This window comes from Entelurus aequoreus, linkage group LG18, assembly GCF_033978785.1.
Source record: "Entelurus aequoreus isolate RoL-2023_Sb linkage group LG18, RoL_Eaeq_v1.1, whole genome shotgun sequence".
Lineage (NCBI taxonomy): Eukaryota > Metazoa > Chordata > Actinopteri > Syngnathiformes > Syngnathidae > Entelurus > Entelurus aequoreus.
The window spans coordinates 11,764,650-11,777,889 of record NC_084748.1 but is presented as its reverse complement, the minus strand read 5'-3'; the positions used below and the strand labels follow the sequence as shown (position 1 = coordinate 11,777,889).

The window sequence follows — 13,240 nt, the reverse complement described above, 5'->3', positions numbered from 1 at the left end:
ACCACATTGAATGACATGGCGGGCCACAATAATGACGTGAAGGACCACAATAAATGATGTGGTGGACCACATTGAATGACGTGGCGGGCCACAATAATGACGTGAAGGACCACAATAAATGATGTGGTGGACCACATTGAATGACATGGCGGGCCACAATAATGATGTGAAGGACCACATTAAATGACGTGGTGGACCTCATTGAATGACATGGCAGGCCATGATAATGAGGTGAAGGACCACATTAAATGATGTGGTGGACCACATTGAATGACATGGCGGGCCACAATAATGACGTGAAGGACCACAATAAATGATGTGGTGGACCACATTGAATGACATGGCAGGCCACAATAATGACTTGAAGGACCACAACATTGATGTGGTGGACCATATTGAATACATGGTGGGCCACTTTAATGAGGTGACGGACCACATTAAATGGAGTGGCAGACCACATTGAATGACATGGTGGGCCACAATAATGACGTGAAGGACCACAATAAATGATGTGGTGGACCACATTGAATGACATGGCAGGCCACAATAATGACGTGAAGGACCACAATAAATGATGTGGTGGACCACATTGAATGACATGGCGGGCCACAATAATGATGTGAAGGACCACATTAAATGATGTGGTGGACCTCATTGAATGACATGGCAGGCCATGATAATGACGTGAAGGACCACATTAAATGATGTGGTGGACTACATTGAATGACATGGCGGGCCACAATAATGACGTGAAGGACCACAATAAATGATGTGTTGGACCACATTGAATGACATGGCGGGCCACAATAATGACTTGAAGGACCACAACATTGATGTGGTGGACCATATTGAATGACATGGTGGGCCACTTTAATGAGGTGACGGACCACATTAAATGGAGTGGCAGACCACATTGAATGACATGGCGGGCCACAATAATGACGTGAAGGACCACATTAAACGATGTGGTGGACCACATTGAATGACATGGCGGGCCACAATAATGACGTGAAGGACCACAATAAATGATGTGGTGGACCACATTGAATGACATGGCGGGCCACAATAATGATGTGAAGGACCACATTAAATGATGTGGTGGACCTCATTGAATGACATGGCAGGCCATGATAATGAGGTGAAGGACCACATTAAATGATGTGGTGGACCACATTGAATGACATGGCGGGCCACAATAATGACGTGAAGGACCACAATAAATGATGTGGTGGACCACATTGAATGACATGGCAGGCCACAATAATGACTTGAAGGACCACAACATTGATGTGGTGGACCATATTGAATGACATGGTGGGCCACTTTAATGAGGTGACGGACCACATTAAATGGAGTGGCAGACCACATTGAATGACATGGTGGGCCACAATAATGACGTGAAGGACCACAATAAATGATGTGGTGGACCACATTGAATGACATGGCAGGCCACAATAATGATGTGAAGGACCACATTAAATGATGTGGTGGACCTCATTGAATGACATGGCAGGCCATGATAATGACGTGAAGGACCACATTAAATGATGTGGTGGACTACATTGAATGACATGGCGGACCACAATAATGATGTGAAGGACCACAATAAATGATGTGTTGGACCACATTGAATGACATGGCGGGCCACAATAATAACTTGAAGGACCACAACATTGATGTGGTGGACCATATTGAATGACATGGTGGGCCACTTTAATGAGGTGACGGACCACGTTAAATGGAGTGGCAGACCACATTGAATGACATGGCGGGCCACAATAATGACGTGAAGGACCACATTAAACGATGTGGTGGACCACATTGAATGACATGGCGGGCCACAATAATGACGTGAAGGACCACAATAAATGATGTGGTGGACCACATTGAATGACATGGCGGGCCACAATAATGACTTGAAGGACCACAACATTGATGTGGTGGACCATATTGAATGACATGGTGGGCCACTTTAATGAGGTGACGGACCACATTAAATGGAGTGGCAGACCACATTGAATGACATGGCGGGCCACAATAATGACGTGAAGGACCACAATAAATGATGTGGTGGACCACATTGAATGACATGGTGGGCCACTTTAATGACATGAAGGACCACAATAATGACATGAAGGACCACATTAAATGATGTGGTGGACCACATTGAATGACATGGCGGGCCACAATAATGACATGAAGGACCACAATAAATGATGTGGTGGACCACATTGAATGACATGGCGGGCCACAATAATGATGTGAAGGACCACATTAAATGATGTGGTGGACCTCATTGAATGACATGGCAGGTCATGATAATGAGGTGAAGGACCACATTAAATGATGTGGTGGACCACATTGAATGACATGGCGGGCCACAATAATGACGTGAAGGACCACAATAAATGATGTGGTGGACCACATTGAATGACATGGCGGGCCACAATAATGACTTGAAGGACCACAACATTGATGTGGTGGACCATATTGAATGACATGGTGGGCCACTTTAATGAGGTGACGGACCACATTAAATGGAGTGGCAGACCACATTGAATGACATGGCGGGCCACAATAATGACGTGAAGGACCACATTAAACGATGTGGTGGACCACATTGAATGACATGGCAGGCCATGATAATGACGTGAAGGACCACATTAAATGATGCGGTGGACTACATTGAATGACATGGCAGGCCATGATAATGAGGTGAAGGACCACATTAAACGATGTGGTGGACCACATTGAATGACATGGCAGGCCATGATAATGACGTGAAGGACCACATTAAATGATGCGGTGGACCACATTGAATGACATGGCAGGCCATGATAATGAGGTGAAGGACCACATTAAATGGAGTGGCAGACCATATTGCGGTTATCAATAATACTTTTTACCGTTACGTTCCTACTAATAATATATAACGTTTTTTTAGTTTGCACACGCTATTTAGCACTATTTATTTGGACCTAAGTAGATCAGGCCTTAGCAAGTGAAAGTGTGTGGCTCTAGATCACAAAGCTGTAAAGGGGAAACACGTCAGCTCTGTAACCTCTGTCACGCTTAACACATGGTTGAGCTTGTCGTGACCCCGGGATGCAGAGACAGATGGCAACGTGCCGGTTTTAATTAAACTGGGGAAAAATAAGAAAATGTAGCAAACAGAAGGCTAATACGGAGTACGCAGCTACAGTAAGGCATACAGCGACACCATACAAAATACCAGCGCCCGACAGTTGAACCAGAATAAACTAAAACAGGCTTAATTACCAGTTGAACAACATAACGGAACATGGAGGTGCAGCAAACCCTATCGGAACTAAGCAGGAAGCACAACACTAAAACTTGAAAGTAGACGCAACAGGACAGGAAATGATTCAAAACCCAGAAAAAGTCCAAACTGGGATCATGACCCACTCCTTCCTATCTCTCTTCCCCCCGCAGCCTCTACTCGCCCTCAATGTGGACCGTCTATTTGGGAAAGGTCCTACTTAACGTCAGCGGCCCTAAAGAAGAAGCGGCGCGAGTTCAGAGCGTCCACGTTCACCGTGACTACAACAACAAGTCCTACGACTATGACCTGGCCCTGCTCAAGCTGGACCGCTCGGCGTACACCATGGCCGCCGATCACGCCCGGCCCGCCTGCCTGCCTCCCCGCACCCACCGGCTAGAGCCCGGCCTGCTATGCTGGGTCACCGGCTGGGGGGCACTCCGCGAGGGAGGTGAGGAAGAGCTTTTGTGATCTCTAACTTACTAGTTAGTAGAGATCGACTGAAATTTTTTTTTTTTCAGGGCCGATACCACTACCGATTATTACTAGTCAAGGAAGCCGATAACCGATATTCATTTGCAGTAAAAGTTATTTAAACATGAATAGTAGAGATGTCCGATAATGGCTTTTTTGCCGATATCCGATATTCCGATATTGTCCAACTCTTAATTACAGATTCCGATATCAACCGATACCGATTGCGAGGGGTCTGATAGAGCGGAACTGCTCTATTTAAGAGCAGCAGCCGGGAAGGAAGAGGTTGGAGAAGTTGGAGTTGTTGATGGTGAAGAGAAAACCCGAGCACGAGCACGAGCGAGAGCGAGACGGAAACGGAGACAGAGACGAGAGCGGATGGCTGAAAAGCAACCCGAAGAGCGGACCGTCACGAGAGGCGACTGCTGAAAAGCAGAGCGATAAGTTTATTGCAAAATAAACCAAATCACAAAACCGTCAAGCCTGTCATGTCTGTCCCTGGTGGTCCGAAGAACCCGGAGGTGCAGGACCTCCACACCGATATATACAGTCGTGGAATCAACACATTATTATGCCTAATTTTGTTGTGATGCCCCGCTGGATGCATTAAACAATGTAACAAGGTTTTCCAAAATAAATCAACTCAAGTTATGGAAAAAAATGCCAACATGGCACTGCCATATTTATTATTGAAGTCACAAAGTGCATTATTTTTTTTAACATGCCTCAAAGCAGCAGCTTGGAATTTGGGACATGAGGAGGTTGAAATGGGAGGGGGTATCGGGGGGTGTATATTGTAGCGTCCCGGAAGAGTTAGTGCTGCAAGGGGTTCTGGGTATTTGTTCTGTTGTGCTTATGTTGTGTTACGGTGCGGATGTTCTCCCGAAATGTGTTTGTCATTCTTGTTTGGTGTGGGTTCACAGTGTGGCGCGTATTTGTAACAGTATTAAAGTTGTTTATACGGCCACCCTCAGTGTGACCTGTATGCCTGTTGACCAAGTATGACTTGCATTCACTTGTGTGTGTGAAAAGCGGTAGATATTATGTGACTGGGCCGGCACGCAAAGGCAGTGCCTTTAAGGTTTATTGGTGCTCTGTACTTCTCCCTACATCTGTGCACACGTTTTAAAAACTCATAAATTTTACTTTTTGAAACCGATACCGATAATTTTGAAACCGATACCGATAAGTTGCGATATTACATTTTAAAGCATTTATCGGCCGATAATATCGGCAGTCCGATATTATTGGACATCCCTAATATATATATATATATATATATATATATATATATATATATATATATATATATATATATATATATATATATATATATATATATATATATATATATATGTATATATATATATATATATATATATATATATATATATGTATATATATATATATATATATATATATATATATATATATATATATATATACATACATATATATATACATACATATATATATCAGTGTTTCCCACACATTCATTTATTTGTGGCGGCCCGCCACGAAAGAATTACGTCCACCACAAATAAAAAGATAAAAATAAATTTTTTTTTTTTTTTTTGTCCTGTCCAGCTTCTCAGGCAAATCATATAGTTGATGTAGATGCCCATATAGGCTGTTCAGATTTACTTTACAAAAGAGAAGTGTAGGATACTTCTCTTGTTGCCTTATTTGTATTTGACCACTACTGTTTTCTGTTTATTTGTTACTGACTGTGGCAGGACACCTCTGCCTCTGTTTCACTTTATGTTGCTGGTAAATAATATGGTTGTAGTAGTAGGCTAAAGTAAAATTATTTAGTATGCACTAATTAAGGGGGCAGAGCTTTAAACATTTTAGCTTTTATATTTTATAAGATATATTTTTTGTAAGAACCACAATTAATAAATATATTTCAGTGAATAACTTATTGTTCAAATCTGTATATAAATATGTACATAAAGTGTTGTAATTATATTGTTAAATGGATGGATGGATGGACGTTTAAAACAAAACTGTTATTATTAATTAGTAAGTATACATTTTTTGAGCCTTTTTAGAGAAAATCATATCATTGTAGTAAATTATGCAAATTACTCGATAAATTCAGGGTGACCCCGCCCATAGCCACGCCCATAGCCACGCCCCCACCGCCACAGGTATCTTGGCAGTTTATGGGAAACACTGTATATATATATGTATATACATACATGTGTGTGTGTATGTATATATATATATATATATATATATATATATATGTATATACATACATGTGTGTGTGTATGTATATATATATATATATATATATATATATATATATATATATATATATATATATATATATATATATATATAACAGATTTACTTTACTAAAGAGAAGTGACAGATATTTCTCTTGTCTTATCTGTATTTGACTTTATTAAATGTTGAGACATAGTCAGTGTTTGGTGCAGCCGGACAGGAGCAGGAGGAGAAAGAACAAATAAGAAGAAAAGGAAGTGGGACAAGAGGGGGACAAGACAACAACAAAAACAAAACAAAACAAAAAAACAACAAAAAAAACATTAATAACAACATTATTTACATACATATACAAAATATATGCATATATATACACATATACAGTACATGTACACACATTTTTATAGACGCACACACATGCATACTAAATATATCACACACACTATATATACATATATACATACACACACAGTATATGAGATAAACATGGATGGATAGATAGATAGAAAACTGTGGCCCCCATGTCAAAAAGTTTGGGGACGCCGGTCGATATTGTATCTGCTGTAAAAAAGGCCTATACTGATGAAAAAAGGCCGATATGATGGCCGGACGATAATCGGTCCATCTCTACTAGTCATGTAACGGTGGCCATTATCACAATATCCTACAATGACAGATTTGATTACAAAGGGAACAAAATGGCAACATAAAATACCTTCTCCTTCCTTTTGAATAGTTCAATGGCTTTACACCAGGGAACCGCCAGTCAGTTTGCTAATGAGTGGATAATAATTCATGATAAAAAGAAGGACACGAGTGGAGTGTTTAGTGAGGTGGACGTGGTCTCTATTTAAAGCAGACCCACCAGGAGAAAAAGGAGGGTTTTTTTTGTAGTGTAGGAGAGGAAGGAAGTGTGTGGTTTGCGAACTTCATGATGACAGGGAGGAGTCCTCTGGCAAGCAGAAACATGCCTTAAGCACATTTAATGTGTATGACAGTGTACTATATTTACTGTATTTCTTAGGTTTGTGTCATATTAACAACAACAAGCAGTTCTGAAAAAAAAAAAAAAAAAAAAAGGTAATGATTGCTGACCGTCACGCTTTCTGTCCAGGTCAAACGGGAGTGGTGCTCCAGAAGGTGGACGTCCACCTGGTCGGCGAGGAGGTCTGCGCTCGGTCCTACGGCCACCTGGTCACTCCCAGAATGCTTTGCGCTGGATACCGCAGCGGAGGCAAGGACTCCTGTCAGGTACGCGACAACAAAACACATTTACTAATCTGTCACAATATTTCTTACCCCGGAAAAAACTTTAAAAAATATATATATTTGTTATACTCCACATGCAAATGTAAATTTAAACACACATTAACATTAATACAACACACTGTACCTTCCCATGTTAGCATTTATTCATGTATTTAGTCTAGGAAAGGATTCTTAATAACAAAATATTAATATTTGTCCATTAAACTGCGTTATAAATGTATTTCTTGACTTTCTGTAGATTCTACATCTGTGTAAAGTAATTCATGTAAGTGTGACATCATTATTCTTGCTAATGGGACTGTACTGCAAGGCGCTGCAGTACTCTGAGTCACCATGAAAAGGGGGGCGTACATGAGCTAGCAGGTGCATGTAGCTACGTCTTTTTTTCAGAGGAAGCCCAGAAGTCGTTTTTTTATTTAGCAAGAAGTCAGTCATTCTTGTGGATTCTTCATTCATCGCTCCAAGCAACGTTTGTGGGTTTTACAATATAACTAAAACAATTATTACTCACTAAACCGTCCAATGTGTAGGGTTAGTGTTTTCACGCCTATTTGTACGTGCTATAGTAGCTAATGCTAACACATTTACGAGTGTCTCTGTCAGTATTGTTAAGTTACAAGTATAACCCATTTAACTTACAACGGCATCCTTTTTGTATTGTTTCAGTTTCCCAAATTTCTCAGTAAATTCACCAAAACGCCACCGTGGAGTTATTGAGTCCGTTTAGCTGATTGGAGAGCTAGCTTCCACAGCTAGTGGGTCCATGATGATGTCACCACAGACTGTGGATGCTTTTAAAAAAGGCTTAATAAAGGCCTACTGAAATGACATTTTTTTATTTAAACGGGGATAGCAGATCTATTCTATGTGTCATACTTGATCATTTCTCGATATTGCCATATTTTTGCTGAAAGGATTTAGTATAAAACAACGACGATAAAGATCGCAACTTTTGGTATCTGATAAAAAAAAAGGCTTGCCCCTACCGGAAGTAGCGTGACGTAGTCAATTGAACATATCCGCAAAGTTCCCTATTGTTTACAATGATGGCCGCCAGAAGTGAGAGAGATTTGGACCGAGAAAGCGACGATTTCCCCATTAATTTGAGCGAGGATGAAAGATTTGTGGATGAGGAAAATGCAAGTGAAGGACTAGTGGGGAGTTGAAGCTATTCAGATAGGGAAGATGCTGTGAGAGCCGGGGGTGACCTGATATTCAGCTGGGAATGACTACAACAGTAAATAAACACAAGACATATATATACTCTATTAGCCACAACACATCCAGGGTTATATTTAATATGCCACAAATTAATCCCGCATAAAAACACCTAGGTGTTTGTTATGCTAGCTCCTAGCTCCTAGCTACTAGCTCGAGCTAGTTATAGCTCGAGCGGGACATATGGACGGGATCCCGTATATATAACCCGCCAATACAATTCAAACACCTGCACAACACACATACTCACTCAGCCCAAAGAACCGTTCACCTAACCCAAGGTTCATAAAGCTTATATATTTAACCAAAGTTACGTACATGACACGCACGTACGGACAAGCAATCAAATGTTTGGAAGCGCGCGGGTGGGACCTGATATTCAGCTGGGAATGACTACAACAGTAAATAAACACAAGACATATATATACTCTATTAGCCACAACACAACCAGGTTTATATTTAATATGCCACAAATGAATCCCGCATAACAAACACCTAGGTGTTTGTTATGCTAGCTCCTAGCTCCTAGCTACTAGCTCGAGCTAGTTATAGCAAGCGATCAAATGTTTGGAAGCGCAGCTACGTACTCACGGTATCGCGTCTGTGTATCCAAATCAAAGTCCTCCTGGTTAGAGTCTCTGTTGTCCGAGTTCTTCGATCTTGACTGCATCTTTCGGGAATGTAAACAAACACCGGCTGTGTTGTGTTGCTGACTTCCCTCGCAAAATATCCGCTTCGCACAGACAACTTTCTTCTTTGCTTGCTCAGCTTCTTTCTCCATAATGCAATGAACGAATTGCAACAGATTCACCAACACAGATGTCCAGAATACTGTGGAATAATGAGATGAAAACAGAGCTATTTCGTATTGGCTTCAATGTGGAAGCCATACCTCTGTTAAACTGGCTACGTCACGCGCATACGTCATCATACCGAGACGTTTTCAAGCGGAAGTGTGGCGGGAAATTTTAAATTGCACTTTATAAGTTATTGTGTTGCAATGTTAAGATTTCATCATTGATATATAAACTATCAGACTGCGTGGTCGGTAGTAGTGGGTTTCAGTAGGCCTTTAAAAACCCTTCTTTTTTTTAAAAAAACTTTTTTTTAGATATATGTGTGCTAGTTCTAGCTATTAGGCTGTTCTAGTTTTTATTTTAATTTTATTTTTACTATTTATTTTACTTGTTGGGGCAGCTATTTGTGGTTCTAGCGTTGTTGTTGTTTTTTTAAATGCACTGTAGCACTTTGAGGTTGTTTGCTCAATATAAAGGGCTTTTACAAATAAAATCTATTATTATTATTATTATTATTACTTCTGTTTTGTTTGATCAGCCGTTTTACTGCCGTGTTACAGACACCGTTTGGAAACAATTAAGTTATGTAAATAAACATTTACAAAATCTTTCTGTGTAAATAACTCATTTCGCAATGTATATACACTATATTGCCAAAAGTATTTGGCCACCTGCCTTTACTCACATATGAACTTGAAGTGCCATCCCATGGAATTGTCCAAAATGTTTTGGTATCCTGGAGCATTCAAAGTTCCTTTCACTGGAACTAAGGGGCCAAGCCCAACTCCTGAAAAACAACCCCACACCATAATTCCTCCTCCACCAAATTTCATACTCGGCACAATGCAGTCCGAAATGTAGCGTTCTCCTGGCAACCTCCAAACCCAGACTGGTCCATCAGATTGCCAGATGGAAAAGCGTGACTCTTCAGTCCAGAGAAGGCGTCTCCACTGCTCTAGAGTCCAGTGGCGACGTGCTTTACACCACTGCATCCCACACTTTGCATTAGACTTGGCGATGTATGGCTTAGATGCAGCTGCTCGGCCATGGAAACCCGTTCCATGAAGCTCTCTGCGTACTGTACGTGGGCTAATTGGAAGGTCACATGAAGTTTGGAGCTCTGTAGCAACTGACTGTGCAGAAAGTCTTTGCACTATGCGCTTCAGCATCCGCTGATCCCTCTCTGTCAGTTTACGTGGCCTACCGCTTGTTGGCTGAGTTGCTGTTGTTCCCAAACTCTTCACTTCTCTTATAATAAAGTTGACTTTGGAATATTTAGGAGCGAGGAAATTTCACGACTGGATTTGTTGCACAGGTGGGTGGCATCCTATGACAGTTCCACGCTGGAAATCACTGAGAGCGGCCCATTCTTTCACAAATGTTTGTAGAACCAGTCTCCATGCCTGAGTGCTCGATTTTATACACCGGGCCAAGTGATTAAGGCGCCTGATTCTCATAATTTGGATGGGTGGTCAAATACTTTTGGCAATATAGTGTATCTGCGGCTTATAGTCCGGTGCGGCTAGAATATGGGGAAATAATTTTTCTTTCTAAAATTTAGTTGGTGCGGCTTATATGCCGGTACGCTCTATAGTGCGGAACAATGCGGTAAGTTGTACATTTATCCATGAGTCTGCCAAATAGGGGTGCACAAAAAAAATCGATTCACTTCCGAATCGCGACTCTTATTCATCCCGATTCTAAATTGATTCATAATTTTCAAGAGCTTTGCGTGCTCTAAAGCAGTGGTCCCCAACCTTTTTGTACTTGCGGACCGGTCAATGCTTGAAAATTTGTCCCACGGACCGGGGGGGGGGTAGTAAAAAAAAATAAAACTTTTTTTTTTTTTTTTTTTTGTCATAAAGAAATGCAATCATGTGTGCTTACAGACTGTATCCCTGCAGACTGAATTGATTTATATTGATATATAATGTGTATATTGTGTTTTTTATATTGATTTAATTAAAAAAATTAAAAATTAAAAATTAAAAATAATTTTTATTTTTATTTTTCATTTTTTTTAATTTCTTGTGCGGCCGCGGCCCGGTACCAATCGGAGACCACTGCTCTAAAGAACCCATCCGGACGCTTAATGTAGCACTTTGTAAGCCATAGTAGTAGCAGGTAGCATCTTTTTTTTCCCACAATGCACTTCTGCCATGACCCGCCCCCGCCAAATTTTTATTGGTTCACGTGTGTGTGTGACGATTGCTGATATACGCCTAGTCTCTTACGTGAATGAGATAAATAATATTATTTGATATTTTACGGTAATGTGTTAATAGTTTCACACATAAGTCGCTCCAGAGTATAAATCGCACCAAACTATAAAAAAAAATGCGATTTATAATCCAAAAAATACGGTACTGTACTGTGCAATATACTAATAAAAGTTTCAATCAATCAAAAGACTGTTTCACACAAAGCTAATGTCTCATTATCCATCCCACAAACATAAACATGGTCGAATCGTCTCACATAAACATTAAAACGTCTGTCAAGCGTATTTTTTCCATCAACGTCTTACCTGTAAGTAACATTGTACTACTTTAATTTACTACTTTATAGTCAACTTTGTCAATTTAATTAATGCAATGTTTAATGGCGACAATGACATCCACTGGCGAGCTGCAGTAACTGCATCTAAAACTCACTGGTAAATAGTGGTGGTGGTGGATCAAGGTCCTTAAAAATAATGATAACAATGAATATAACATTCATTAATTCTATAGTTAGAACGGAAGTGTTTGAAATGTTATATTATACAATTGTAAAATCCACAAAAATGTGTTTGTAAAGTCCAAGTTGCTGTCATTGTGTGTTACCAGGGGGACTCTGGTGGGCCTCTGGTGTGTCAGGAGAAGTCCAGTCGCTGGTTCCTGGTCGGGGTGGTGAGCTGGGGCAAAGGCTGCGGCCGCCCAGACTACTATGGCGTCTACACTCGCATCACCAGTCTGAGCGATTGGATAGGGATGGTCATCGGTGCCTCCGGAGGTGCCTCCGTCACGTCAACATGGACATCAACAACCAGAACTTCGGAACTAAATAGGTCCCCAGTTTTAGGTAGAACGCCTCAAGGGTCCTAAAAAATCTAATGTTCACTTGCTAATTGCTAATCAAACTAACATGCTTGCCATTCTGACACCTATCACCATGTTTATTTTTGGTTCTTTGCGCTAAATGCTAACATTTAGGCTAGCATGAGTCGCCATTCTAGCACAGCTACGTTTAATGCACCACACTAAAGTCTGAGCTAATGACACATTTTAGATTAGGCAGTAGGGGTGTGACTCTTTGGACAGCTAACGATTCGATCCCGATTCTTAGGGTGACGATTAGATTCAGAATCGATTCTTGATTCAACACAATTCTAGAATCAAACCGATTCTCGCATTATTTGGTATATTAATTATAATGGAACTTTTTCAAAACAGGTTACATATTAGAACGTCTTCTGGTTGCATGGAGATGGCCTAAAAACATTTTTAGAAATAGATTCTTATAAAATAAAAATGATGATTTTTCAAAAGTTTGTAGTTTTTTGTATCGATATTTGAAAATTATGAATCGATTTAGAACCGGGACGAATAAAAATCGCGATTCGGATGTGAATCGATTTTTTGTGCACCCCTACGAGGGGGGTGAAGTTTTGGGCACCATAAGATTGGATCCGATTACGATTCCTGGGGCGACGATTCCATTCAGAGTCGATTCTTGATTCAACACAATTCTAGAATCAAACCGATTCTCGCATTATTTGGTATATTAATTATAATGGAACTTTTTCAAAACAGGTTACATATTGGAACATCTTCTGGTTGCATGGAGATGGCCTAAAAACATTTCTAAAAATAGATTCTTATAAAATAAAAATGATGATTTTTCAAAAGTTTGTAGTTTTTTGTAAATCGATATTTGAAAATTATGAATCGATTTAGAATCGGGATGAATAAAAATCGCGATTCGG

General features: G+C 40.3%; 1 protein-coding gene across 1 annotated transcript in view; it reads left to right on the top strand.

The window, feature by feature from the left end:
• Positions 1-12,860, top strand: part of LOC133634276 (transmembrane protease serine 6) — a 30,608-nt gene extending 17,748 nt beyond the window's left edge. The window contains exons 14-16 of the mRNA XM_062027404.1: positions 3,454-3,731; positions 7,104-7,240; positions 12,102-12,860. Coding sequence (XP_061883388.1) covers positions 3,454-3,731; positions 7,104-7,240; positions 12,102-12,359 — 673 coding nt within the window. The 3' untranslated portion in view covers positions 12,360-12,860. The remainder of the gene's footprint in view (positions 1-3,453; positions 3,732-7,103; positions 7,241-12,101) is intronic.
• Positions 12,861-13,240: the final 380 nt, after the last annotated feature.